Source organism: Liolophura sinensis, chromosome 4 (genome assembly GCF_032854445.1).
Source record: "Liolophura sinensis isolate JHLJ2023 chromosome 4, CUHK_Ljap_v2, whole genome shotgun sequence".
In the NCBI taxonomy this organism is placed as follows: Eukaryota; Metazoa; Mollusca; class Polyplacophora; order Chitonida; family Chitonidae; genus Liolophura; species Liolophura sinensis.
This window is the reverse complement of record NC_088298.1, coordinates 17,539,153-17,566,121: the sequence shown is the minus strand read 5'-3', so window position 1 is coordinate 17,566,121 and position 26,969 is coordinate 17,539,153. Positions and strand designations below refer to the sequence as shown.

The following is a 26,969-nucleotide window of genomic DNA, read 5'->3' as shown; positions in this document are numbered from 1 at the left end:
TGCAGAATGAAGTAAGGCTGAATATAAACTCATGTCAACATGAACTTGGACATACAAGCACAAGTTTTTTTTAAAGACGTGAAAGAGAGACTCATTAGGCAAAACAAAGATAAGTTCAAAAGTGTTAATGGCCTAATCTTGTAAGCAAGATATTTGTAACTAATATTTTCGGACTTTTCAGAAATCTGGTACCCACTTGTGAACCACACTGTGGTCATGATCTTAAAATTTTTGAAGAACTTTGATTTATCTGTTTCATTTTTTTTAATGATCTACAGATTCTGATGTGAACTGCATCTTCATATTCCCTATGACTGCTAAAATGACTAAGAGAGTGTTGTAAGCATGGTGTAGAATTTAGCTCTACATGTAAAGTTGTAAACTTTGTTTTCCTGGTCCTCTGACAAGTCTCTAGCACAGAGCAGTAAAACTATCACCTGTCTGTGGGAATTTGTGTTAGCAACCTGCAAATATTGAAAGGATGTCCCCTGAGCTCTGCCCACCATAATGCTGTCCGGCGTCATATACAAAACTGAAATTTTCTTGAGTACAGAGTAAAACAGTAATCAAGTAAATACAGAAATAAATCAATCAGTCAGACACATGTATACTTGAAGTGTGATGTACATGTATGAATTGCATTGATTAGGAAGGAATTCATGTCACACATCACTCCCCAGACTGTATTGAGCTGAACCACATAACTCTGCATTGATACAAATTGGTAGGTGGTGTGTCAAAGGAAGATATATATCACAATGATTGCAAATAGATGTATAACACACTCTCTGGTTCCAGGTGGAAACTGCCCCGAACCCTCTGGCAAAGGCCAGCCCTGCACCTAAGGTGGATACTGTCACCCAGCTTCATGCTGCGGCTGTTAACGGGGACAAGACCATGTTAAGTCGCCTTCTTTTCAGTGAGTATTTATAATACGAAAGGGATGTCAAACCAGCTGAATCAGCACTTCACAAGTTTCAAAAATTCACACAGGGTTAACATGGCAAAAAGGGGTGTTTTTATGATGTTTGCTAAATTGAATATATATTCTGAAGGACCTGTAGAATTTGTCTGTGACTAAATTGCTCATTTTCCTCGTGTTCTGGAAGTTCTGTTGATTTTAGAAAGGTGTTTCGGGGTTTGTTTGATACTTACGATGATATCCTACTAGGAAAAGGTAAGTTTCATTATCTAACTTAATATTTTATGACATTTATAAAACTGCACTTTTTGGGTTGAAATTTTGAGTGATATAGAGATATGTACATCATGACAGCCCAAATTGTTGTCGAACTGTTGGCAGCTACCTTAAAATCACATGTGTTAGCGTCTGAGGACCCCAAGCTTATCTTACCTGAACCTGTGTGAACTAAGGAGACCTCTGAGGTGTTGATTTGGCTTACTTGGTATAGTCAGTTCTAACAAGGTTTATTGGATTATTTCTCACGTATGGAGCTTATCTTTACTAATGGGTTAAATTTCATGCCTAATCAAGTCGGTGTCTGTGGACTGTACCCAGTTTTCTCCTCCCATGAATATCACCATCATCATTACAATTGAATAATGATGTGGGCAGCGTATCTAAATACATCCAACAGTGGAGCAAATCCTCCATTGCTGCTAGTTACATGTAGTTAATACTTCTGTTGTCTTCAGCTAATGGCAAGGACTTGGACACTGGCGACCAGTTTGGCCGCACCCCGCTCATGTTCTGTGTCCTGGGGGACAGACTGGACTGTGCAGAGATCCTGGTCAAGGCCGGGGCCCACATAGACAAGAGAGACAAGGGTGGCAGGACGGCCCTGCACTGGGCAGGACATAAGGTACAGTTATTGTACGACATTAACAGGACAGCCACATTACAGCTTCAGAACTTCCTCAACTTTGGGGGAGAGCCGTAATTAAACCTTGGTCGAGTAATACCAAAGACTTTCCAATGCGGTCGCTGTGAGTTCAAGTCCAGCTCATGCTGGCTTCCTCTCCGGCCGTAAGTGGGAAGGTCTGGCAGCAACCTGCAGATGGTCGTCGGTTTCCTCCGGGCACTGCCCGGTTTCCTCCCACCATAATGCTGACCGCTGTCATACAAGTGAAATGTTCTTGAGTATGCGATAAAACACCAATCAGATAAAAAAATAAACCAAAGACTGATGGTACTTGTTGCTGCCTTGCTTGGCTACCAACACTGAGAAGTTAAAGCAAGACTATAGGACTGTACAATGTGACTTGGCCCTGTGTCATGTCAGCTGTCTTCGTCATGATACATCAGTAACTTGTTAAGTACGTCTTTAATCCCAAGCATACGTATACATACCTACGTACATACCTTGTTTCACTCTGTTAATTATACAAATTGAAATTTCAACTGTTAATGTATTTTAGAATGCATAGATGCCCTTCTTGGTATCGTTTGTTTCTTTTATTGAAGTTTGAGGTGATCAGTGGCCTCCATTCTGTATTTGTAGGAAGAATACATATTTAAGTCTTACCTGCAAATGTCTAACGGAGCTTTCAGAGGTCAGTTATTTTTATCAGCTGTGAAAGTTTAAATCATGGCTGTTTGATTCTCACATTTGGCCCATAAATTTTCCTAGCATTGTTTATTCGTGATCTACCTAGCTTTAAAACTGTGCATGTGTACAGTGAATATGTGTATATTTCAGGGTAATTTTCGCCTGCTCAAACTGCTGATTGCCAAAGGTGCTAACATTCGTGAGAAGGACAATGAAGGTCAGACTGCCCTACATCTGTGTACTCGTCACAAGTCACCCAAGTGTATGGCCCTGCTTCTTAAGCAGCTGTCTCCAGGAGAAATAGACGACCAGGATAAAAATAAGGTGGGTGGAAAGACGACCAGGACAAAAATAAGGTGGGTGGGAAGACGACCAGGACAATTGTAAGGTGGGTGGGAAAATGACCAGGACAAAAATAAGGTGGGTGGGGAAATGATCAGGGCAAAAATAAGGTGTATGGGAAGGTGAACAGGGCAAAAACTGGGACAAAAATAAGGTGGGGAGGAGGAGGGGGGGGGGGAGAATAGCTGGGATAAAAGTAAGGTGTCTGGGAAGATGACCATGACAAAAATAAGGTGAGTGGGAAAATGACCAGGTAAACCAATTAAACTGATTGAATATAACCACGAAGTAAGTATTTTTGGCCAATAAGTATGTGTGTAATATAGTAATACATTACATGTAGAAGAAATAAACAAGGCATAATATCAAAGGGAAAAGTACAGAAAGGGTATCTTTATACTTTTATAAAGGCAGCGTTCGTTTTTGTTGAATGTCATTTGTTTGATAATATCAAGTCCAGGTATGATACTCTAAATTGTAGCTCCCTGTCGTCATCATGCTCTACTCTTTTTCAGAGGACTGCCTTACACTGGGCGTCATCATATGGAAATTTGGAACACATCAGAATGTTGATCAAGCAGGTAGGTTGGGATATGGAAATTTGAACTTTTCTTAATACTCCTCAGCATAGTAGCTAAAAGGCTGTGTGAGTGTAGAAATCCATTTACATGTGTACGTAGCAGCAGTCTTCAGCATACATTCTTAACACACATTTGGATTCAGTTTATTTATCTATTTGATTGGTGTTTTTTGCCGTACTCAAGAATATTGTACTTGTACAACAGCGGCCAGCATTATGGTGTGAGGAAATCAGCCCGAGGGAAACCCACAACCATCAGCAGGTCGCTGGCAGACTTTCCAACATGAGGAATGTATGTGGATAGCATAAGGGTGAGCAGAGTGTGAAGATCCTCATAAGATAACTGAATAGCCTCCTCATATAAAGCTGCAGTTGAGGCCATTGTGGCTTAAAAATTATCACACTAACACAGCACAGTAAACCAGAAATCTCTCATCAGTGAGTTGTACGTGGGAAGATCTTCCTGCAACCTGCAGATGGTCATGGGTTTCCCCCGAGCACTGCTAGGTTTCTTTCCACCATAATGCTGGCTGACATAGTTTAAGTGAAATATTTCTTGAGTACGGCGTAAAACTCCAATGAAATAAATCCATAATTAAGGCCTCAGTTGAGTGAGCTTGAGCTGGTTTTGAACTTCCAGTCTTCTTGTGCAAGGGCCTTATGTGCATAGTAAATGGTCTGAACATTGGTAAAGTCCAAACCTTTCAATAGTGTGTTACTGCTGTGCCCAAATATATCAAATGTCTTAAAGATTTAAGTCAAAAATTCAAATTCAAACAGCACACCAGTTAAATTGTTTTGCCCTTGGGAGTTTAAAATTTGTACTCTGATTCATTTCTGCCGAACAATGTACCAACCACAATTTGAGGATTTGTCCTGTTTTGAGTGAGTGAGTGAGTGTGCTTGGGGTTTAACGTCGTACTTAACCATTTTTCAGTCATATGACGACGAAGGAATCCTTGGAGTGCATGTGAAGTGCCTCCTTGTTGCAGGATTTCCACTGCTCTTCTATCTAGGGCTGCGTCCCTGAGACGACTTACCAAAAGCAAGTAAGCCGCCCCGCCCGAGCCATTACACTGATACTTGCACCATCCCTTTTATGCTGAACGCCAAGTGAGGAAGTTACAACTTCCTCCAAGGTCTTAGGTGTGACTTGACCCAGGATTGACCCTGGAACTACCGCTCCTGAAGCGGACACTCTAACAACTGTGCTGTCGGGGCCGGTATGTCCTGTTCTGTGTTTGGCTTTACAGGGACAGGCAATTTACATTATGCCTCACGTCTTTTCATTGCTGTTTAATATATACGTTTTGCTACATGTAACCCGTAACAAGTAAATGTGACACTTTGTATTTTACAGGACTCTAACATTGGGATCCCTGATGTAGAAGGGAAGACCCCCTTACATTGGGCAGCCAGCAGTCGGGATGCCGCCACAGTTAACTGTGTCAAATTATTACTGGTAATGATTAGAATATACATGTACATCATTACTCTGTATACTGTATTTCACCTTTAGTATTTTTCAAGGCATACATTTTGCTTTAGTCAGATCAATTCATTTTTGAATCTAAATTTTGAGTCAGAAAAACAGAAATGTTGGCATCAAAAGTATCATTTTAAGACTTCCATGTTCTTTTGAAAGTGCAGTTTTTTTTACCCATCTTTAGGTGAAATACAGTACAAGCTGTAAGGAAAATGCACCCCGAGATATATAAAGAACAAGAACGCCATCCCTAACAATAAAAATAGCAACACCGTCCACAATGCGGCTCATGAGTGCTGAAATTTACAATCAAATTCCTTTAGGGAAACGGGATTCAGTCATGAGCCCTTCGTCCATCTGAAGGGATTGCATCAATCCTGATTTGATTTTATGCAGTACAAATATTATAATTAAATAACATAGTCATAGGCCACATATTCATGAACAGTTCTCGGCTAAACCATCTGTCCAAGTGTAGACATTACAGATATGACATAGAGGGTGTCCCAGAAGTCACACACCATCCAGGTTGAGGTTGAATGCTTGAGCTGCAGAGCGGTGTGTGGCCCCATCTCTTGCAAACATAAAAACCAATTCAACTCTTTCTTGTACTGTTAGCTTATTAGCCATAATTAACTCTGAAAGAGAGAAAAAAGTTTAAAATCAGTATTAAATCTGAAACAGCAAAAAAAAAAATTGAAAATCAGGATGGTGCACGACTTCTGGGACACCCTGTATATCAGCACATTTGACCTCCACGTTATTCCCAGGAAACCACTCCCAGTGTGATCAACTGGCAGGACTATGAGGGAAGAACAGCTTTACATTTGGCTGTGGCTGATGGGAACGAAGACGTTGTAAATGTTCTGGTATGTAGCTTATCATTTATCTATTTCAGTAACTTACCATTTGTAGCGTTCGTAAATGTGGTACTGTTGCTCCAGTAATTTGAAGGATTTGTGCGACAGACCTTTACACCATGGTTCAATATGGCTTGTATATATGAAGACAAAATTTAACAGACAGACATGTACAGAACAAGCTCGTTTTTGACAGCTGTTAAGATATCGTTTACAACACATTTTGTACAGTAAAAATGCACATGTAGCATGAACGTAACTGGAACAGTTTCTTTCCTATATAGTTGTTCTTTTTTTGTGATTTTAGTTCTTTTTTTTTCAGCTCAACTTTTTTGATGTTTATTTCTATGTTTTATATTCCAGACAAGTGTTGAGAACTGCAATGTGTCAGCACTAGATAACATGTTCAGAACTCCATTACACTGGGCTGCTGTTCTGGGTAAGTGAGAAACTACTGAGTTATCTCCCTTGATGTACAAGACCAGAACTAAATTAAAATTTATGTATTAAATTATTTTATTTATTTATTCGATTTGTGTTTTGCGCCGTACTCAAGAATATTTCACTTACATGACGGCGGCCAGCATTATGGTGGGAGGAAACCGGGAAGATTTTCCCACATACATCCAGAATTAAATTAAGAACATAAAAGTTAAAGCATTACACTGCAGTTAGGATACATGTTATAATGTGTTGTACAAAGTGGCTATGTGGAATTACTGTTTGCAAATCATCAAACAAATATCACGGCATTTACTTGAAAGGAGCAAAATAATGTTGAACCTGAAAATAATTTGATATTCTAACTTAAAATAGATTTATTGTGTTACACTCATTTTCAGGACACTCTAAGATAGTTGGGATGTTACTGGATAAGAATGCTGATTACTGCAGCTCAGACTCTAACGGCGCCACGCCCCTGCATTATGGAGCCCAGAACAATTATGATGTGAGTCATGCTAGATTCTGAGGAATTTAATTTGCATTTTATTTTAATGTCAAGAATTTGAGTTTGATTTATAAAGAGATCTGAAGCCCCCCCCACCCCACCCCAACCCCAAAAACACCAATCAGATAGATAAATAAATAAATAAATATAAATATAAATAAAACCCCTATGAAATAAGTAATGCAGCAATGAAAACTTTTTGAAGTATTCATACTTTATTTTACTGTCTTTGAGTTTCAAATGAATTGATCTGTGGGTGTGCAAAGTGCTTCATTATGTATAAAGCTGCATTTTGTTGGTTGTTATTTTTATCTATGGAATTATTCTCTTTGCAGGACACAGTTGCCGTCTTTTTGGCGAGAAAAAACGTCACAGATGAGCCCGATGTGGAGGGAAGAACAGCTTTTATGTGGGCTGCTGGGAAAGGCGCCAATGACGTCATTAAAATCTGGCTTAAACACGGTGTTGATATACATCAGGTGGACAAAAAATGGCGGCACTGCACTTCATGCAGCAGCCTTATCCGGACACGCTACGACCGTGAAGCTTTTGTTAGGGGCTGGTTCCTCGATTAATTCCAAAGACTCGCTGAAGCACACGCCCTTGTTTCGTGCTTGTGAAATCGGGCACACAGATGTTGTTCAGACGCTGATTGACTGTGGAGCAAGAGTGGACGTGTTGGATCAGGATGGGCGATCTCCGCTGCACTGGTAGGTCGCAGGAATCCTCTAAATTCCAGTCCTAATAAATTAAATTTAATTATCGATTTGATTGGAGTTCATTGTTCTACTAAAGCACTTTAGTGACAAATGTGAGGTTTAGGCCACCATTAATAATATGTCCAGACCTGACCAATTGTCCAAAAAAATGATTTCAAACTTTGATTTCTTTCAAATAATTTCATAGCCAGTATAAAAGAAAAAAATTTTCTTTCGGACTTACCTCATCTATTTATGATAGGGTCAGGCTATGCCCAGCAAAGAATGTTTTAAGGTTGTTGTTGGAGTGTTCAAGAGTAAACATTGGTTTTTCCGCAGATACTCGTAAAAATTTATGTTTTTAAGCCACAGATCGGGATTAAGACTTATAACCTTCATGGTTGTTAAGGAAAAGATTCTTAAACTGTTTTCATGAAAATCCAATATGGCTGCCAAGATAGGGCAACATGTTTTTCATATGCACTACTTCAGATCTGGGAGGCTATACTCCCCCCAGTTCAGACCATAGGCAACCACGATGTAAAGTTTCTGCAGATATAGTCTGGTGGGTTTCTACGTAGCTGTCGCACAAAATTATGATTAATAGTCCTGACAATTTCTAGAAGATCTCGCCCAGAGAGGTGATTCCCAAATAACAGAAGTAATTGTCAGATCATAAAATGGAACTATAGAATGTATTTTTATCAGTGGTGGAGCTCATGATGGCTTCCTCTCCGGCCGTAAGTGGGAAGGCCTGCAAGCAACTTGCGGATGGTAGTGGGCTTCCCCCAAGCTCTGCCCACTTTCCTCCCACCATAATGCTGGCCGGCATCATATAAGTGAAATATTCTTGAGTACGGCGTTAAACACCAATCAAAGAAATAAATAAATAAATATCAGTGGAGGAAATCCTGACACTACCTAAGGTGGTTTTGTGTTTTTTTTTTTTCACAGGGCAGCTTTGGGAGGTCATGCTTACATCTGCCAAACTCTGATCAAATATGGAGTGGACCCAAATATTAGAGATCAGTCAGGGTGAGAAATGGCTGCATTGCGAATATCATTGCCGGAATATGAATAGGTTTATACAGGGTGGGCAAGATATGCAAGGGGAGATAATAATGGCCGGGCAGTCAAGATGCTCTGCTTTCTGTTGTGAGGTCACACCAGGCAGGGTTTGTTGTACCATTCTCAAACAAGGAATTTTTATGATTCCCATGTTTCCATTGTGCCGGTGGGACGTGTTGTCAATTGGGGTTTGATTGTGCTCTTTGTGTAGTGTTACATGAAGTTGGATGGTAACCATGGTAACCATTAAGATGTATGTCGTGGATTATGAAGTTTGCCAGTATAATCGCTTTATGTTGGTGTTTACTCCACGTATAATCTCCTGGCACCATCATATAAGAGAAAACAGCTAAAAAGAAAAAGAGAGAAAATATTGTGTACAATGTACGTAGACTGGTATGCTTGATGGACATGCTGTCAAGAAAGCTAGCTCAAAGAGAATCTGATCACCTTGGTTCAATCCTGAAATGAGGCATACCTAAATAAACCATCCACAATGAATATGTTTCCAGTGTAAACATTTTGATTTCCAGGCAACATACCGGGGGCCACTTTCACAAAACTTCTAAAGTCTCATTTCTCGTAACTTTTTTGTAAAGAACATTGTCTGGGATATAGTGCCATAAGGCAACGAAAAGTTACGCAAAACTGATTTACGAAGTTTTGTGACAGGGGCCTCTGTACCCTAATTCCTCAACCTTTTAGCATGCGAAAGAGCAACTTTCAGTGCAATTCATTTACATATGTAATTTGAATTTGGAGACAAAACTGCCTTGGTAGGATTGGTCGGTTTCGGGGCTTCACAAAAAGTATAATTTTAACAGTCTACAAAGAAGAATAAAAATTTTGCAAACATGCATAAAGTTTGAAGAATTACAGTAGTCAGAAAAATCACAGTCTCTGTCTGTAGTCTTCTGTAGAGGTAACACCTGTGTCCTCTTGTCTGCAGGAGAACGCCACTGCAATGTGCTGCTTACGGGGGATTTGTCAACTGTATGTCTGTACTCATGGAACATCAGGCCGACCCAAATGATCAGGATAATGAGGTGAGTGTTGTGTGTATGGTCACAAGAGGACAATTTGTGAGGTGTGAGGTTAATTTTATGTCAAAGAAAATATACATTGGTAAAAACATGAGTGGAAAATTAATTTGAATTGAAATGTTTGGTGGAAAAAAAATTTACATAAACATTGGCAGAAAGAAATTAACTTGCCTGTATTTTTGGCCCTTTTCACTGAATTCATTGCAGTTACAAGGATGAATTTAATGTGTGATATGGTAAATTTTAAAACACAGTCAAATTCCTATATTCCTTGGTGGGCCTTGTCAACCGTATTAATGATTTTTCGTCTTTTATTTTCATATTTTTACGGAATTCCTCCAAATAATAGTGTATTAGTGCATTCTAATGCACATAACGTAGATTTTTCATAAGCCTTGAAATAAGTTGTGTTATTGTCAAAATAGGAAAACACAACAAATAGTTTCCTTGATGGTTTTACAACCGCTATTTTCATAATACCGCTTCTGTCTTCCATGTAATGCTGTAAGTAATAGGTATGTGATCATCTTATAACGTAATCATCACTTGACTTATTGCTTACGTTCAATTGGTGTCGGAGAAAACTTTCCTGCAGAGCAGATGAATACTCGCATCCACAGACCTCTCGGAACTGTCAATCTTTTTGTGACGTCATGTTGTCCTGATTACTTTCACCTAGAATGAAAGGAAACGTAACATCGTCACAAGAAGGGTTCATCTGACGTCCAACTCATCTGATCCATCAAAGAATGACAGACAGTACATGTTTCAGGGTACTAGCCCAATCAAAAGCCTAGAAAGTAAACTGGGCACAACCCCATTTTCAAAATCGTCCTATAGGTTAGCACTCTCATCCACAATTGATGGAATGCAGTTATATAGAAAATATTCACATTTTTTCTAGCCATTTCATTGGTCATTGTGTATCAGTCATGTGATTAGACTATAGAGGATTGTAGTAAAGCTTGCATTTACTTATTTACTTACTTCTGCCCTATTTAATATATGTAATTAATTGCTTGTTTTTCCTCTCAGGGCATGACGGCTCTGCACTGGGCATGTAACAAAGGTCAGCTAGACGCAGTTAAGCTGCTCATAGAGTACCTGGCTTTTCCTAACCACATGGAGTTCACTGAGGACAGGTGAGTGGAGAATATAGATACATATATAGGTATAAATGATTCCCCTGGACAGTCTTTAAAAAAATGTTTGTTTTGTGTACATCTGTCCCTCAAAAAGTGGAAAGTTTTTAACAAGCTTTTCTCCAGAAATTTTTTTTGTAGATTTTCTTTTCCTGTGCAATTTAACTTTAAAATACTGTCTTTTATTGTAAGAGTAAAATAAATAATAAATGAATAAAAGCTCATATTTTCCAGATATTATCAGGTTACATGAAGCTAAAATTTTTGTAAGGATGGCCCTGCCTTCACTAAGTGGTTGACATCACTTATAGGGCTGTTCGTGCAGTCTTACATGACGTTCCTTTGAGATCACTTGCCTACTGCCAATTGTGAATTCACATTAAATTGCTTAGCTTGTAAATATATGTGTCATCTGTGAGAAAGTTAATTGGCTACTTACGCCAATCACCAATCCATCCGCCAATGAATCTGATGTCTTTATTTATTTGATTTGTGTTTTTACCCTGACTCAGGAATATTTCACTTATATAACGACGAGCAACTTTATTTTGGAAGGAAACTCTCATGAATCTGAACACGTTGTTGTATACATGTACATTGCCAATTCTGAAGAATGATATTAAATACCAAATCAGTGGGTGAGTCAAATCCTACAGAAAGCCCATAATGCAATTATGTTTCACTATTAGTCTGACTTCTTAAGTGTAAACATCAAATTGTTGGGTTTTTTTTTTTTTTAGCACTTCTCACTAGAGACCTTTAGTTAAAAGTTACAAGTTGTAACTACAAACTTCAAACTTCAATTAGTTTACCTATTCTAGTTTGAAGTTACAAGTTACAAGTTGAACTATTTTAAAAGGCCTCTACTGTCTGTCCAGGTACAAGGATACAATGCACAGAGACATACGTCATCATATTATAATGTAATGACATCATATTACACCAGTCTGACTGCTTTGGTGGCCTAATAGTTAGGGTGTCCGCCATGAAATCGAAGACCCGGGATCAAACCCGGTCATACCAAAGACTTTAAACATGGTACTTCCTGTTGCTTGGCTTGGCGCTCAAAACACTGAGAGGTTAGAGAATGTCTGGTATGTGCGGCATGATACTTCAGTGGCGGCAGCACTTTGGCGACATGAACTCATTCTGCCACAGGAAGACACAGTATATGTACACACGCCTAATGACTACTCGTCGTCATATGACTGAAAAATTGTTAAACTCGAAGCATTCATTCATTCATATTACACTGGTCTATTTTCTGAGGCTTGTCTGGAGGTTTGTCTGGAGGTTTGTCTGGAGGTATATCAGGAGGTATATCAGGAGGTTTGTCTGAAGGTTTGTCTGCAGGTTTGTAAGGAGGTTTTGTTAGGAGGTTAGTCAGGAGGTTTGTCTGGAGGTTTGTCTGAAGGGTTTGTCTGGGGGTCTGTCTGGAGGGTTTGTCAGGAGGTTTGGAGGTTTGTCTGGAGGGTTTGTCTGGGAGGTTGTCTTGAGGGTTTGTCAGGAGGTATGTCAGGAGGTTTGTCTGGAGGTTAGTCAGGAGGTTAGTCAGGAGAGTTTGGAGGTTTGTCTGGAGGTTTGTCAGGAGGTTTGTCTGGGGGGTTTGTCAGGAGGTTTGTCTGGAGGTTTGTCTGGAGATTTGTCAGGTATCTGACAATCGGTGGTGGTTTACACTCTGGTTTCCTCCACCCATAAACTTGACTACCTTCATATATCTTTATCTTGATATTTGATGGTATATTAACAGTCTTGAGTACAGCGTTAAACAGCAGTAAATCAATCAATCAAATCTCAGATTGTTTGTATATCTCTTTGTGACCCCTTGCCCATGTTGGTCCATCCTGTGGAAGAGTGAAAAATAAAGCTTAGTTTCACATTTACTTTTCAAAATAGCGGACGTACCAGCAACAGGGCTACATTGTAGTACGTACCCACTCATAAACTGTAGACAAGAGTTAGTAAACAAATACAAAAAAATAGCACCTCGGTTACGTGTTTACAATCTTACACCCAGGTACACACCTTTGGATTACGCTCTGATGGGAGAACACCACGACGTGGCTCAGTACATGATAGAACAGGGGGCGCTATCCATCACTGGTATACAGGACATCGCAGCCCAGAAGATTCAGGTAGCAAAGTACAGAGATTACTAAAAGGGGTTGACGAAGATATTATTATTTATTTATTTATTTATTTATTTGATTGGTGTTTTACGCCGTACTCAAGAATATTTTACTTATACGACGGCCGCCAGCATTATGGTGGGAAGAAACTGGGCAGAGCCTGGGGGAAACCCATGACCATCTGTAGGTTGCTGGAAGACCTTCCCATGTATGGCCTGAGAGGAAGCCACCGTGAGCTGGACTTGAACTCACAGCGACCGCATTGGTGAGAGGCTCCTGGGTCATTACGCTGCACTAGCGCGCTAACCGACTGAGCCACGGAGGCCCCGAAATATTATTAGTCAGAGGGAGTATCTTTCCAAAAAATGATAAACTGTTTGATCACACTTAGATGTTCTAGTCCAAACTGTACAAGAAACTTAAATCTTGTGGATTTAAATTCCACAAATGGTTTTCCTCACACCATAATGTGACAATCATTCTTAAACCTTGTCGATTTAAATTCCAGAAATAGTTTCCTCTAGCCATAATGTGATGAGTCATCCTTAAGTCATGTGGATTTAAATTGCACAAATGGTTTCCTCTAGCCATAATGTGATGAGTCATCCTTAAGTCATGTGGATTTAAATTGCACAAATGATTTCCTCTTGCCATAATGTGATGAGTCACCCTTAAGTCATGTGGATTTAAATTGCACAAATGGTTTCCTCTCGCCATAATGTGATGAGTCATCCTTAAGTCATGTGGATTTAAATTGCACAAATAGTTTCCTCTAGCCATAATGTGATGAGTCATCCTTAAGTCATGTGGATTTAAATTGCACAAATGGTTTCCTCTCGCCATAATGTGATGAGTCATCCTTAAGTCATGTGGATTTAAATTGCACAAATAGTTTCCTCTAGCCATAATGTGATGAGTCATCCTTAAGTCATGTGGATTTAAATTGCACAAATGGTTTCCTCTAGCCATAATGTGATGAGTCATCCTTAAGCCATGTGGATTTAAATTCCACAAATGGTTTCCTCACACCTTAAATTTAACGTGGCTGTGGTTGTATGAGTGAAATATTCTTGAGCTTGGCATAAAACACACAAATATCAGTCATTGATCTTATCTCTCTCATGCTGACAGAACTGTAATTACAGAAGTTACCAGTGTATCTATTTTTACGTGAAGGTGGTATATCCTATTCTGCTTTTTTTTTTCTTTTTTTTTTCTCAACAGGTACTTTATTTATTTGATTTGATTTGTGCTTTTTAACTCCATACTCTGGAAGATTTCACTTATATGGCAGTGGTCAGCAATAAGGTGCGAAGAATCTGGGTAGAGTCCAGATGAAACCCAACACCATCCGCAGGCTGCTAGCCAAACTTTGTGCGTACTACAAGAGAGAAAGCCTACATGGTCATTCTGTGACCAAAGTTTATTGCCAAGCCATACTATTTGAAATATTGAAGAATATGGATGAATAATTTAGGTTTGTCTGGTTTATGCCCAAAATACCAAATTTAAGTTTTTTGTTTCTTTTTTAACAGTCAGCCTTTCGGGGATTCAGAGTGAGGAAAACTTTCATTGAGAGAAAACAGCTGCTAATGAAACATGAACACTTGAAGAAAGAAGCTGCCAAGTAAGGAGACTGTACCTGTATTTTGATGTCAGTCTTCTACAGGGAGTTAACTTTATGCTATGTCTTTCTGTCAGACTTTGGGTTTGTCTCGAAACAGTCTTCCAGATCTTTTTTCTCACAGCAGTTAGTGGTGTAGAATTGAAACTTATAATTATAGTAATAATAATATGTTTATTTATCGAAGGTAACTTGGGCAATTTACAATGAAACTGCTCTTCCCCAAGGCCTTCACAGAGAAAACAAAGGTTTAGGAAACATGTAGTTCAGAGACCCAATCCAAAAATACATCGATGTATATAAAACAAGATAAAGCATCGTGTAGTTTCAAAAGTGAAGGTACATACATTCATACATATTAAAAGCAACAACACAACCAATAGTGCTGTCCCTACAACTGTCCCAACCAGCAGGAGAAGTAAGGTCATGGGAGACTTACTGTATGGCTTTGCCATAACACGATTACAGATGAGATTTGAGCATCAGGTATGCGGTCGATGAGGTCAACTCCAGTTCATGCTGACTTCCTCTTCTGTACTGTGTAAAACACAAATCAGATAAGTAAAATGAATAAATGAGTGTCACACTGTGGAGTTCATTTTTTTTTTTTTTTTGGACAAAAATCTGGCAGTTTTTGTTCCACAAAAAAGTCTCAAACCAGTACAGTACATATACATGAATTGCAGAACCTGCAATAAGCCTACACATACTTTCAGAAAGCTTGTATTTCAGTGAAGAGAATGTTAATAAAACCTGTCAGCCTACACAGGAGCAGTGAAATCTCAGGGGCCAGTTTCACAAAGATGTTCTACATGTACAATAGTCGCACGTATAGGACAATAGTATGGTAATGGTGGCGTACAAAATATCATACGACAAAAATACAATGAAAAAATGCTGTACATGGCTTTGTGAAACTGGGCACAGATCCAGAAAAAATAGCATTTTTGTTTTCATTTTAATGTAGAGTATTTAAGACACAAATGTTTTATTTAACAAAAAACATTTTTTGGATTTAATTCGGTATTAATTTTTTTTGTTTTTTGCCTTGTGTTATAGAAAACGTGCGGAAGAAGTGTGCAAAAAGAAGGATGTTCAGACAAAGCCTGATGCCGAGGATCAGCCATTGTGCTCTGCCATTGATGCTGAAGCTGAAAATGAAACCGAAAGTGGACATGATGCGGAGAACTTGATCTCTCCCACAGAACCTGCGGGAGAACAGCCTCCAGCCAATGCAATGTTAGCTCATCTAAATGATTACTTTGTACATCTGTTGTAATTTCGTATATCTGTGGGCCCCTGCATCACATTTTGTGTAATTTTTGCTTGTGTATGGAAAGCTGATTAGAGGAGCGTTGTAACAGGCTATATTAAGTATGCGAGACTGTCAAATTCATGTCCGATAATCTGTGTGGTCTGTTGTGTCCATGAATCGCATTCGCTGTAATTTGCTTGTGTATGGAAAGCTGATTAGAGGAGCATTGTAACAGGCTATATTAAGTATGTGAGACTGTCAAATTCATGTCCGATAATCTGTGTGGTCTGTTGTGTCCAAGAATCGCATTCGCTGTAATTTGCTTGTGTATGAAAAGCTGATTAGAGGAGCATTGTAACAGGCTATATTAAGTATGTGAGACTGTCAAATTCATGTCCGATAATCTGTGTGGTCTGTTGTGTCCATGAATCGCATTCGCTGTAATTTGCTTGTGTATGAAAAGCTGATTAGAGGAGCATTGTAACAGGCTATATTAAGTATGTGAGACTGTCAAATTCATGTCCGATAATCTGTGTGGTCTGTTGTGTCCATGAATCGCATTCGCTGTAATTTGCTTGTGTATGGAAAGCTGATTAGAGGAGCATTGTAACAGGCTATATTAAGTATGTGAGAATGTCAAATTCATGTCCGATAATCTGTGTGGTCTGTTGTGTCCATGAATCGCATTCGCTGTAATTTGCTTGTGTATGAAAAGCTGATTAGAGGAGCATTGTAACAGGCTATATTAAGTATGTGAGACTGTCAAATTCATGTCCGATAATCTGTGTGGTCTGTTGTGTCCATGAATCGCATTCGCTGTAATTTGCTTGTGTATGAAAAGCTGATTAGAGGAGCATTGTAACAGGCTAAATTAAGTATGTGAGACTGTCAAATTCATGTCCGATAATCTGTGTGGTCTGTTGTGTCCATGAATCGCATTCGCTGTAATTTGCTTGTGTATGGAAAGCTGATTAGAGGAGCATTGTAACAGGCTATATTAAGTATGTGAGACTGTCAAATTCATGTCCGATAATCTGTGTGGTCTGTTGTGTCCATGAATCGCATTCGCTGTAATTTGCTTGTGTATGGAAAGCTGATTAGAGGAGCATTGTAACAGGCTATATTAAGTATGTGAGACTATCAAATTCATGTCCGATAATCTGTGTGGTCTGTTGTGTCCAAGAATCGCATTCGCTGTAATTTGCTTGTGTATGGAAAGCTGATTAGAGGAGCATTGTAACAGGCTATATTAAGTATGTGAGACTATCAAATTCATGTCCGATAATCTGTGTGGTCTGTTGTGTCCAAGAATCGCATTCGCTGTAATTTGCTTGTGTGTGGAAAGCTGATTAGAGGAGTATTATAACAGGCTATATTAAGTATGTGAGACTGTCAAATTCATGTCCGATAATCTGTGTGGTCTGTTGTGTCCATGAATCGCATTCGCTGTAATTTGCTTGTGTATGGAAAGCTGATTAGAGGAGCATTATAACAGGCTATATTAAGTATGTGAGACTATCAAGTTCATGTCCGATAATCTGTGTGGTCTGTTGTGTCCATGAATCGCATTCGCTGTAATTTGCTTGTGTATGGAAAGCTGATTAGAGGAGCATTATAACAGGCTATATTAAGTATGTGAGACTATCAAGTTCATGTCCGATAATCTGTGTGGTCTGTTGTGTCCATGAATTGCATTCGCTGTAATTTGCTCATGGTTTGAAAATTTGCTAAAAGAGAATCCCGAAACTCATAGATCACATTTTGTGCGTGTACGGAAGGTGCATGTGATTGGTTCATACATGTATTTTTGGTTTACCAGATTGATATCTGTTCATCTCTACACCTGTTTCATCAAAACATATCCTCCCATAATAAGGGAGTTTCAAGTTAGAACAGTCCTACTGTATCATGTGACCTGTCAAAAATGTTTGGGTAACCTTAATTGACATTAATTTACCTACCACCGCGTTCTGGCAGCACAAGTCACACCTTATTCCTTCAGCAACTTCTTAAGTGCACAATTGTTAAACTGATCAATCATTTCCTTGCTGTAAACAACTTTTTGTAAAACGTTTGTCTGACACCCATCTTATAGTAAATGTGATCAAACATAGTTGCCCAGCATACTTTAAATGATTTAAAATTTCGCCTGAAAAAGTGTAATTTCAGAGGCATATAAATGTCACACAGTATTATTTTCGGTGTTGAAACTTACAATTTTCCAGTAGAACATCATTCCATGTTCCAAGCAAACCTAAAAACATTTTTCTGAAGTCAGTAGAACTCTCAGAATCAAAAAAATTGGTAATTTAGTCATGGACAAAATTTATGGTCATTTAGAATATTTGACAGTTGGATGGTAATAGTTGGACGTCTTTACTTTCAGCAGTAAAAGAGTTTCAACTCACAGGTCACAAGATGCCAATATCTCACTACTGGAAATGTTGGATGTCTATTTGACTATCCATCTTTATGTCTTGTATCGTGCTATCTGTTTTACAGACCTGAGATCAGCATAGGCATTGATTGTGTATGGGCGCTGATTGTGTATGGGCACTGATTGTGTATGAGCACTGATTGTGTATGGGCACTGATTGTGTATGAGCACTGATTGTGTATGGACACTGTGTTTGGGCACTGATTGTGTATGGGCACTGATTGTGTATGAGCACTGATTGTGTATGGACACTGTGTTTGAGCACTGATTGTGTATGGGCACTGATTGTGTATGGGCACTGATTGTGTATGAGCACTGATTGTGTATGAGGACTGATTGTGTATGGACACTGTGTTTGGGCACTGATTGTGTATGGGCACTGATTGTGTATGGACACTGATTGTGTATGAGCACTGATTTTAGATGAGCACTGATTGTGTATGGCCACTGATTGTGTATGGGCATGTCTGTACAGAAAGTGGCATTTAAAACTTTTCTAAGGCTTCACAGGCTCTTGTTGAGTTAGGTTTTATGTTTAAGCCATTCATGAAATCCCCTCGCTTTGAGTTGTTGGATTTACCATAACAGTTATTTTTTATAGCTGACATTGTTTTTCGTTTTCAGACAGTCCAAACCAGAAGTCCGGCCACCAACTGATCGGGAAATACTGGAACAACATAAAGCTACCAGAGAGATAGTGAGAGCTGAAAAAGAACGAAAGCAGGCCTTTCAGAAACGGAGAACAGCTCTCAGCTCTACTCTGGCCAAGAAGTACTTTTTCAAACCAAGTTTTTGTTTTATTTTGTATTAAGCACGTTTTGGCCTTAAAAAGACACATTTGATGCAACAATTATAGTTTTGGATGAGAAATTGATCAAACATGGTTGATGGGTCAAGCAGAAACAAGAAAAATATGTCATTTTAAAACTGCTAAACTGATATATATACCTATATATGTTTAGCATTAAATGTGAGACTTTTATTTACTGCACCAGTATTATATACAAAGGTTCAGAACGGGTCATTCTGTGTCATTTCAGCCGACTGTAGTGACCCCCAGGGATCATTTTGAAAAAACTCTTCCGCATACATGAGGAAGGTTTGCCAAGTTATAGCTCCAGATTCCAAGTGGTTTTTGAGATATATAATATTATCAGTTAACGAAGGTCTCCTGTACAGTTCACCTGACCTATGGTAGCTCACTGAAAATACAAAATTTAACAAAAGCATTAATCATAGTGTAATGTTTCAGGGCTATTATCTTGAAAAGTGTTGAATATATTAATTTTCTGAGACCATATTTTGAAAGCCTGGGTAGGAAAACCCCAGTAGGTGGATTTCCAGACATCTAGTCCCTGTGAATAGAAGATAACAGCCATATGAAAATGCTTCCAGAACAAATAAGCATTTCAAAACGAACAGTACGTGGTGTTTGTAAAGGGTCATATCTCAAAAAACACTTAGAGTTTGGAGCTATAACTTGACAGACCTTGCTCACATATGCTAAGGTATGTTTGAGAATTTTTTCAAAATAATCCAATGGGGTCATTACATCAGCGCTGCAATGACATAGAATGACCCATTTTTACCCCGGGCATACAATACTGGTGCAGTAAATAAAAGTCTCACATTTAATTCTCACACCGAATGACCCACATATAAAAAACTTTCAAGTAGTTTACCAGGGCCATTAATTGGAGTAAATAAAAATAAGAATGTGAAGTCCGACACAGTTGGAAGCAGTGGTTCTGAAAGTTGAGAGCATCTAAATGAGTTTCAGAATGTTGTTTACAGTGACTTGCAAAAGTTACGTCCCTTGTAGTACTCTGCACAGCAAACAAGTTGTTCAAGAGTGATTTCCCCTGGTATTTTGTTTTCTTTACCAGACAAAACGTAGTCAGTATACAGTGCATTTGTATTAGTGCTGTAACTGATATGTTATCATATGAAAGAGATCGTATTCATGTATTTGAGTCATTTGAACAACAACTGGTCATGCGTGAAATGAACAAACAAAGACAGTTTTTTTGTGTGTGTGTGAACAAGCCCTGTGCTAGCATTGGTTTATTTGATAGTAAGCTGACATTAGTGCTTGGAATAACTAAGGCTATATACACCACTATAAACATCGGCAGAACTCACACACATGATGCTTTCACAAGATTCTGGCTAAATATCAAATCACTACAGGTATCTCGTGTCCAAAGAGACAAGGACTAGAGCTACTTTAGTTCCAAAAAAACATTTTGGCTTTCGAAAACTCTTTGTGATAGGACATAAATACGTAAATAAATGAAAGTATGATGGTTTATCGTTTAAGTTTTGATGCCAATGTATACTATATCTGCTAGGACTTCGTCTGTTACATGTGTGTGTGTGTATATATATATATATATATATATATATATATATATGTGCATCTGAGCACAGCTGGGAAAAGAATTTATCTTCAGGTTGAACGTAACCGTACTTGTATCAGCTTGTACTTGTATTTAGACTTTTACCTACCACACAATTTCGGGGGCCTCCGTGGCTCACTTGGTTAGCGTGCTTAGAGGTCATGCTGGCTTCCTCTCCGGCCATAAGTGGAAATGTAGGGCAGTCGTGGGTTTCCCCTGGGCTCTGCCCAGTTTCCTCCCACCATTATACTGGCTGCCGTCGTATAAGTGGAATATTCTTGAGTACGGCGTTTAACACCAAATAAATAAATAAATAAATAAACCACACAATTTCACTTTCTTTTTCAGTGGAAAGTCAAAGGGAGAGAACTGCTCCCCAAGGCAGGCACAGGAGTTGGAATGGAGAAGGCAGGTGGCAGCACTGATCATCCAGCTGGCCTGGAGGAAATACTACAGGTAAGATAAACTTGGGCTTAAATTACATGGAAATAATGAATGATTGGGGTTTAACAAACCCCAGCGTTGAGTAAACCAAGATAACGATGAGCTTTTTACCCTCTAACTTCAAAAGAAAAAGCAGCGCTGCACCAAAGTTATATAGACTGTTTATTGTTGCGATCTTGCACATCAGAGATATTGCAGTTCAAAGTAAGCAAAATCATGCACACTTGAGAAAAAAGAAAGTGTCACCTTGTAATCAATTTTAGCTAATCAGACCAAGTTCTATAGCCCAAGGACGTGTCTTTTTCCATGCATGCATGCCAAGACACTTCATTGTTAGACTCACCACTAATGGGCAGGTGGTAGTGACAATGCTGAGAGACAGTGCTAGTTCTTGAGAAAAGAGACAGCGTCGCCATGTGATCAATTTTGACTAATGAGATACGAGTTATTTCTATTGTCCATTGAAACTTTTCGCCCTTATGTCACCCGAAACCTGTTTTGCCTTTTAATCATGTCTGTGTATCGGGTGACGCAATATGCCAGGGCCTTGTAAGAGTTCCTGTTAAAATGTTGATTTGTAGAGTGACCAAGCACATCAGAAAAAAATTGTTTATGTCTATTTCCACTCTACTTCATCAGGCTGTATTGTTTGTTGTCATTTCATTTAAGGTGTTGCCAGTGTTTTGAACAGCCTTTTTGACTTAAATTACAAATGTACTAGTGGTTTCCAAGTAATTGAAGTGACAAATAAGCTAATCACTTGGAAGTTCGGCCATTGTACTATATATGATTTACTTTATTTCGTGTTCTGGTTGGTATGTAGACACTCCCTTTCAGAAGCAAATGAAGGACATAAAACTTTTCATGCCAACAGTTTAGGATTATCTGATCAGAAATGAATTAAAACTTCGGAGAGATTTCTTAAGTGCCCCCTGTAATATGGATGAATCAGTTGTAATCAGGCAAAATATGTCAAAATACACTAGCGAAATACACTAGTCACTTGGAAATTCAGCCTACATGTATGTGCCTTTTAATGAGTTGTATGTGGGAAGGTCTGCCAGCAACCTGCGGATGGCCATGGGTTTTTTTCCCTGTTCTGCTCGGTTTCCTCCCACCATAATGTTGGTCGCCGGCGTATAAGTGAAATATTCTTAAGTAAGGCATAAAACACCAATCAAATAAATAATAAATAAATTTAATGAGGTATGTTGTTACATGTTATGCGCATGATCTTACCAGGGTACAAGTGAAATATTCCAGACGGCAGCATTTAACACCAGTCTCTCAAATCAGTAATGTCAATTACCCTTATAAAACACTTTATATCATTGAGTTTGTTGCAAATGTCATGGGAGTGTTGAAATTTTTACATTTTTTTTCATATTCCAGGAGAAAACTCCAAAGATGTGGTTCAGCTGCCAGTAGCAGACGAAAAAAACAACTGTTGTTATGGGACCCTGATATCATAGCTGCGAAACAACAGATCCTACTGCAAGAAATCTACTGTAAGATTCATATTCTTTCTATATTACCCCCCCCAGTCCTTTAAAATTAAAGTTGGTGGGGGATGGTGAGGGGGGCATTGTGGATATTTCAATCATTTTCTGTCCATCCATGTCTGATTTTGGGTCTAATTTGCTCATTTTGTAAAAACTGCCTGAGTGTGCTAGCTTTAAGGTTAAGTAAGATAGCTAGCCTGTTCTGCACAGAAGTATTGCATTTTTTTGTGAATTCATTATCCTCATTGGTCATTGGTTTCTTTGTAATAACTGGTCGTGCTTGGGAAGGTCTGCCAAAAACCTGCAGTTGATCATGGTTTCTTTGGGCTTCTGCCTTGTTCTTCCCACCATATTGCTGCCCACTGTCATGTAAGTGAAATATTCTTGAGTATCGGTATAGCATAAAACTTAGTGCTAGTGCTGTGAGGCAATGCTAGAACTGTGAGGTAGAGCTAGTGCTGTGAGGTGGTTGCAGTGCTGTGAGGTAGTGCTGCTACTGTGAGGTACATGTAGAGCTAGTTTGAAGCAGGAAGTGAAGTCATTGTTATGTCAGAAATGTATCAGTTTCTACGGCAACATCCTGCTGCGTTTAATGTAACATCTTTATAATGGGCGTGGAAAGGAACGATTGACACGATGAAAAGCGTCCTGCTGTCAGATGTTTGACAGGTCCCATTATTGAGCTTTACTTTGTATATTTCAGCTGAGGAATTGGATGTACCTTTCTGGCACCCAGCTTTGAGAGGGAATCAGCAATCCTGGTCCCGCGGCACACCTTCATCTGTAGCAGGTAGATGACAAATTCCCTTACTCTTGAACTAAAGGAGAAAATGACAGAGTACATAGTTTTCGAATTCACAAGAATGAATTTCACAAGTAATTCACTTAACACAGACATATTTGAAGGGTATCTTATAAGCAAAATATTCATGAGTGCTGTCTTGATTTCATTGAAAGCACTGAAATGAAGTATATATCAGAAGAGTGAATGAAATGAGTTTCGATTTAGTATTTTACAATGTTTGAACTTACGAAAATGATTTTAATACTTCAGATTTTACATTGATTTGTATTGATCGAGAGGATACAAATAACATCACATTCATACTTTTTGCTTGAAATAGGTTGTTTCAAGGTCCATTTGGCAAATGTATATGCTGACTGAAAGATGAAACCTAGCTGTCTGTGTTATGTGAAAAAACCCTGATGTCAAGTTACTGGTCCTGTTATGGTCAGAACTGGCCACCGTACCATTCATAGTTTCAAATACAAATTTTACTAAGCTGAAACAATTCTAAAATAATAAATTGACCTTTTTTTTGGAGAGCATTTAAATGTCTTTCATACGACATTTATATGACACACTGTATATTTCAGTGGTAGAAGTGTATCTCCTGCTTTCAGATACTTCCCTCTGCTTTATACATTGTATGTGTCAAGGTTGTGGACTTTAAACTGCACACGAAGTACAGGTTCAATACTGATTTTGGACAGGCAGTATGGAGATTCCACTGCTCTCACTGCCCGTGAGACAGTAAGCGGTTGACAGTGCTGATTTTGCCGTTTGTGCAGTATTATGTTTATGGAAAAGGAGTTGTCTTCCACCAGTATTAGTGTACCAGTCTGAAAAGCAGTAGTTTGCCAGATGTCAATGGTTAACAGTAGGCATGCTGCTTTCCTCCACTCATAAAAATGAGTGTCATTTTATAAGTGAAAACTGTATGTTAATATGGTTGTAACAGCAATTGAAAAAAATAGATGAATATAACATTAAACCTGTGAATCCTACAAACACACACAAAAAATGATTTTCTGAAAAAAAAATTTATTTTTTCTATTTTTGGCACAGTGTCATCCTATAACAGTGCTGTAGGCAAATATCACCGGGAGTATTGTGGCAAAGGTCAGAACTCAAGGTCAGCATCAAGGTCAAGTGGGCGATATGTGAAAAATGACCGAGAGTCGATGAATAACAAAACAGAACTGAACATGTCAGGTGAGTTTGTCATGACGACAACGTATGTGGGACGGTCTCCCAGCAACCTGCAGATGGTCGTTGGCCCTGCCCGGTTTCCTCCCACCATAATGCTGGCCGCCCGTGGTATAAGTGAAATATTCTTGAGTACGGCGTAAAAAACCCAAACAAATAAATAAATAAATAAATCATGACAACAAGTCAAAAACATGAGCTGTTTTGATTTTTTTGTCTTCAGTTCTGGTTCCAGCCATTCAACTTCGCAAAGGTGTTTCTTTTTCCTGAATTGGTCAGTCAGTGCTTGTTCTGCATTCTTTTCTTTGAATGCAGCTTTGGCTGAGGCTCCATATTAGGAGGTTTGGCAGGTACCTGCCCAAGGTCGATTCCGGGCACTCCGGTTTCCTCCACAGATACACCTGACCACAGTCACATTAGTGAAAACGTCTTGAGCACAGCGTAAAATACAAATCGGTCAGTCTGCTTCTGTTTGTTCAGTAAAATGGATCGTTTTTTTTTATGGGACGAATCACCTAGAACAGGTCCAGCATGCCACATGAAAATCTGGGTTCAGTCCCCAATACAGGGATCACACTTGTGACCATAAAAATTCTCTTTGCTTGTTGAATCCAAGGAGGGAAAACCCACTGTCAGTTCGTTGACATTAAGAACTGCCTCTTGATACAAAGAAACACCATTGAAATACTACTGAAATCAGTGTGCCAATAAATGAAAAGCAAGTGAAGAGGAAATCTGGTAATTGTCCTAAACTTACACTCTTTGGACACATAAATCTCATAAAACATTACTTGGGGTGTTGAAATTTTACTTGATTGTGAACGAGGAACAACTTTGACCTGTGATCTCCTATCTTCTCTCTTAGCCAATCAGTGTGTGTCATTTCTAGTTTCCAGTGTGTTAAGTATATAAATGGAAGTTTTGTTTATGCTGCTCTGTTTTACTTTTTTCAGATAAACTTCAGCACATCAAAGTGGCAAGAGATGGAAAGGCAAACAACAAATTCTCTTACAATATGAACAAGTCTTGACACCTTGAAACTCGTGAAATGGGAAGAATTTTTTTATGGGCAAGTCCGAGGATACAAAAGCAGTTGAAAATTTTGATACGTTTGTGCACCCTTGTGATATGAAATGTACATCTATGTAAAATGATGCTGGTCATAATACAGTTCCAGAGATTTGTCTTTTACTTGTAATCTGTGCTGAACATTTTAGTTGAGATAAAACTGTTTTAAAAATTTATTTCTCAAACTGAAACCAATCAGATACCATATTGTTGGACTATATTTGCTTTGTTGCTTCTATTCGTTGAAAAGTTTAGTCAAGAAATACAGAAGATGTGTTGCCATTTTTAACTTTCAGTTCTGAAAGCTATCTTTGCTTTTTTGATATCTTTTTGTTGGTCTGTTTGTCGTTTCAGTCTGTTTTATAAATATGTAAATATCATAAAATATAATTTTATGTAAATATCCATGAAACAAAGCTTTGTTAACCTGTATCTGTTCCATTGGAACCAACTGTTTTTTTTTTTTAAATATACCACGGCCAGTTACGTTTTCCATTTCATTTAGTACAGCTAACGCAGAGCAATGACCCAGGAGGCTCTCACCAATGTAATTGCTGTGAGTTCAAGTCCAGCTTATGCTGGCTTCCTCTCTGGTCGTAGATGACAGTTTCTGCAAGTAAATTGTATATGATCATGTGTTTTTTCCTGGGCTCTGCCTGGTTTCCTCCCACCATAATGCTGGGAGTGAAATAGCTGAAATATTTATGAGTACAGCCACAAACACAGTCAAATAAATAAATGAATCTGTAGTGCATATGACACTTCAGAACCATTTTAACAAGTTATCTGAGGCAGAAATTGGCTCAGTTTGTATGCTTATGAGCTTGAAATATGGCAACAAGCCAACTTCGTTTGAAAAGGTTGTTTTGAAATTCTCACTTATTTATTTGATAGGTGATTGATGCTGTACTTGGGAGTCTTTCATTTGCACCAAAACAGGTCTAAGGGTGGAGGAAAAGATTATTTCTGGAATTTTTTTTTTTAGAATTGTTAAAGTGTTCACAAATCTTTTTGTTTTGGCATTGCTGTGTTATTTTTTTCTACAGCAGTTTGTGGGTAATTTGTATGCATTTTCGCGAGCGTGTGTTGTTCTTGCTTGTTAATGTTGTTTAAGATTTAGCTGTGATGACCGACCCGGATAGCACAGTTGGTAGAGCGTCGGCTTCGGAAGCGGTAGACCCAGGACCAATTCTGCCGAGAAAATGGAGGTGTCTAAACCAAATTGTTATATATCCGACCGCCAATGATGGTCGATGTGAAGATAGGGACAATGAACCCAGCGTCTTATTCAGACTGCCATCTTTATTCATCTGCATTATGCAAACACGACACAAATGTTGTTTTTTTTTCACATTCATTAGCGTCTTAAGATGCAATTTCTGGGCGAAATTTTATGTCATTTACATTTACCATAATCATGGTAATAGGCCAATGATGGGTGAG

The 26,969-nt window shown here is 38.7% G+C and overlaps 1 protein-coding gene across 1 annotated transcript; it reads left to right on the top strand.

Annotated features, from left to right (window-relative positions):
* LOC135464620 (inversin-like) lies at nucleotides 1–26,969 on the top strand. Its single transcript, XM_064742074.1, is given in 23 exon segments — nucleotides 1–11; nucleotides 799–919; nucleotides 1,657–1,823; nucleotides 2,661–2,834; nucleotides 3,368–3,433; nucleotides 4,793–4,894; nucleotides 5,689–5,787; nucleotides 6,142–6,217; nucleotides 6,621–6,727; nucleotides 7,063–7,212; nucleotides 7,214–7,437; nucleotides 8,380–8,460; nucleotides 9,443–9,539; nucleotides 10,572–10,678; nucleotides 12,696–12,813; nucleotides 14,343–14,434; nucleotides 15,491–15,670; nucleotides 18,748–18,894; nucleotides 20,871–20,978; nucleotides 22,359–22,474; nucleotides 23,172–23,258; nucleotides 24,318–24,464; nucleotides 25,412–26,969. Coding segments are annotated over 22 exon segments (2,544 nt in total). The 5' UTR covers nucleotides 1–11; nucleotides 799–897; the 3' UTR covers nucleotides 25,489–26,969.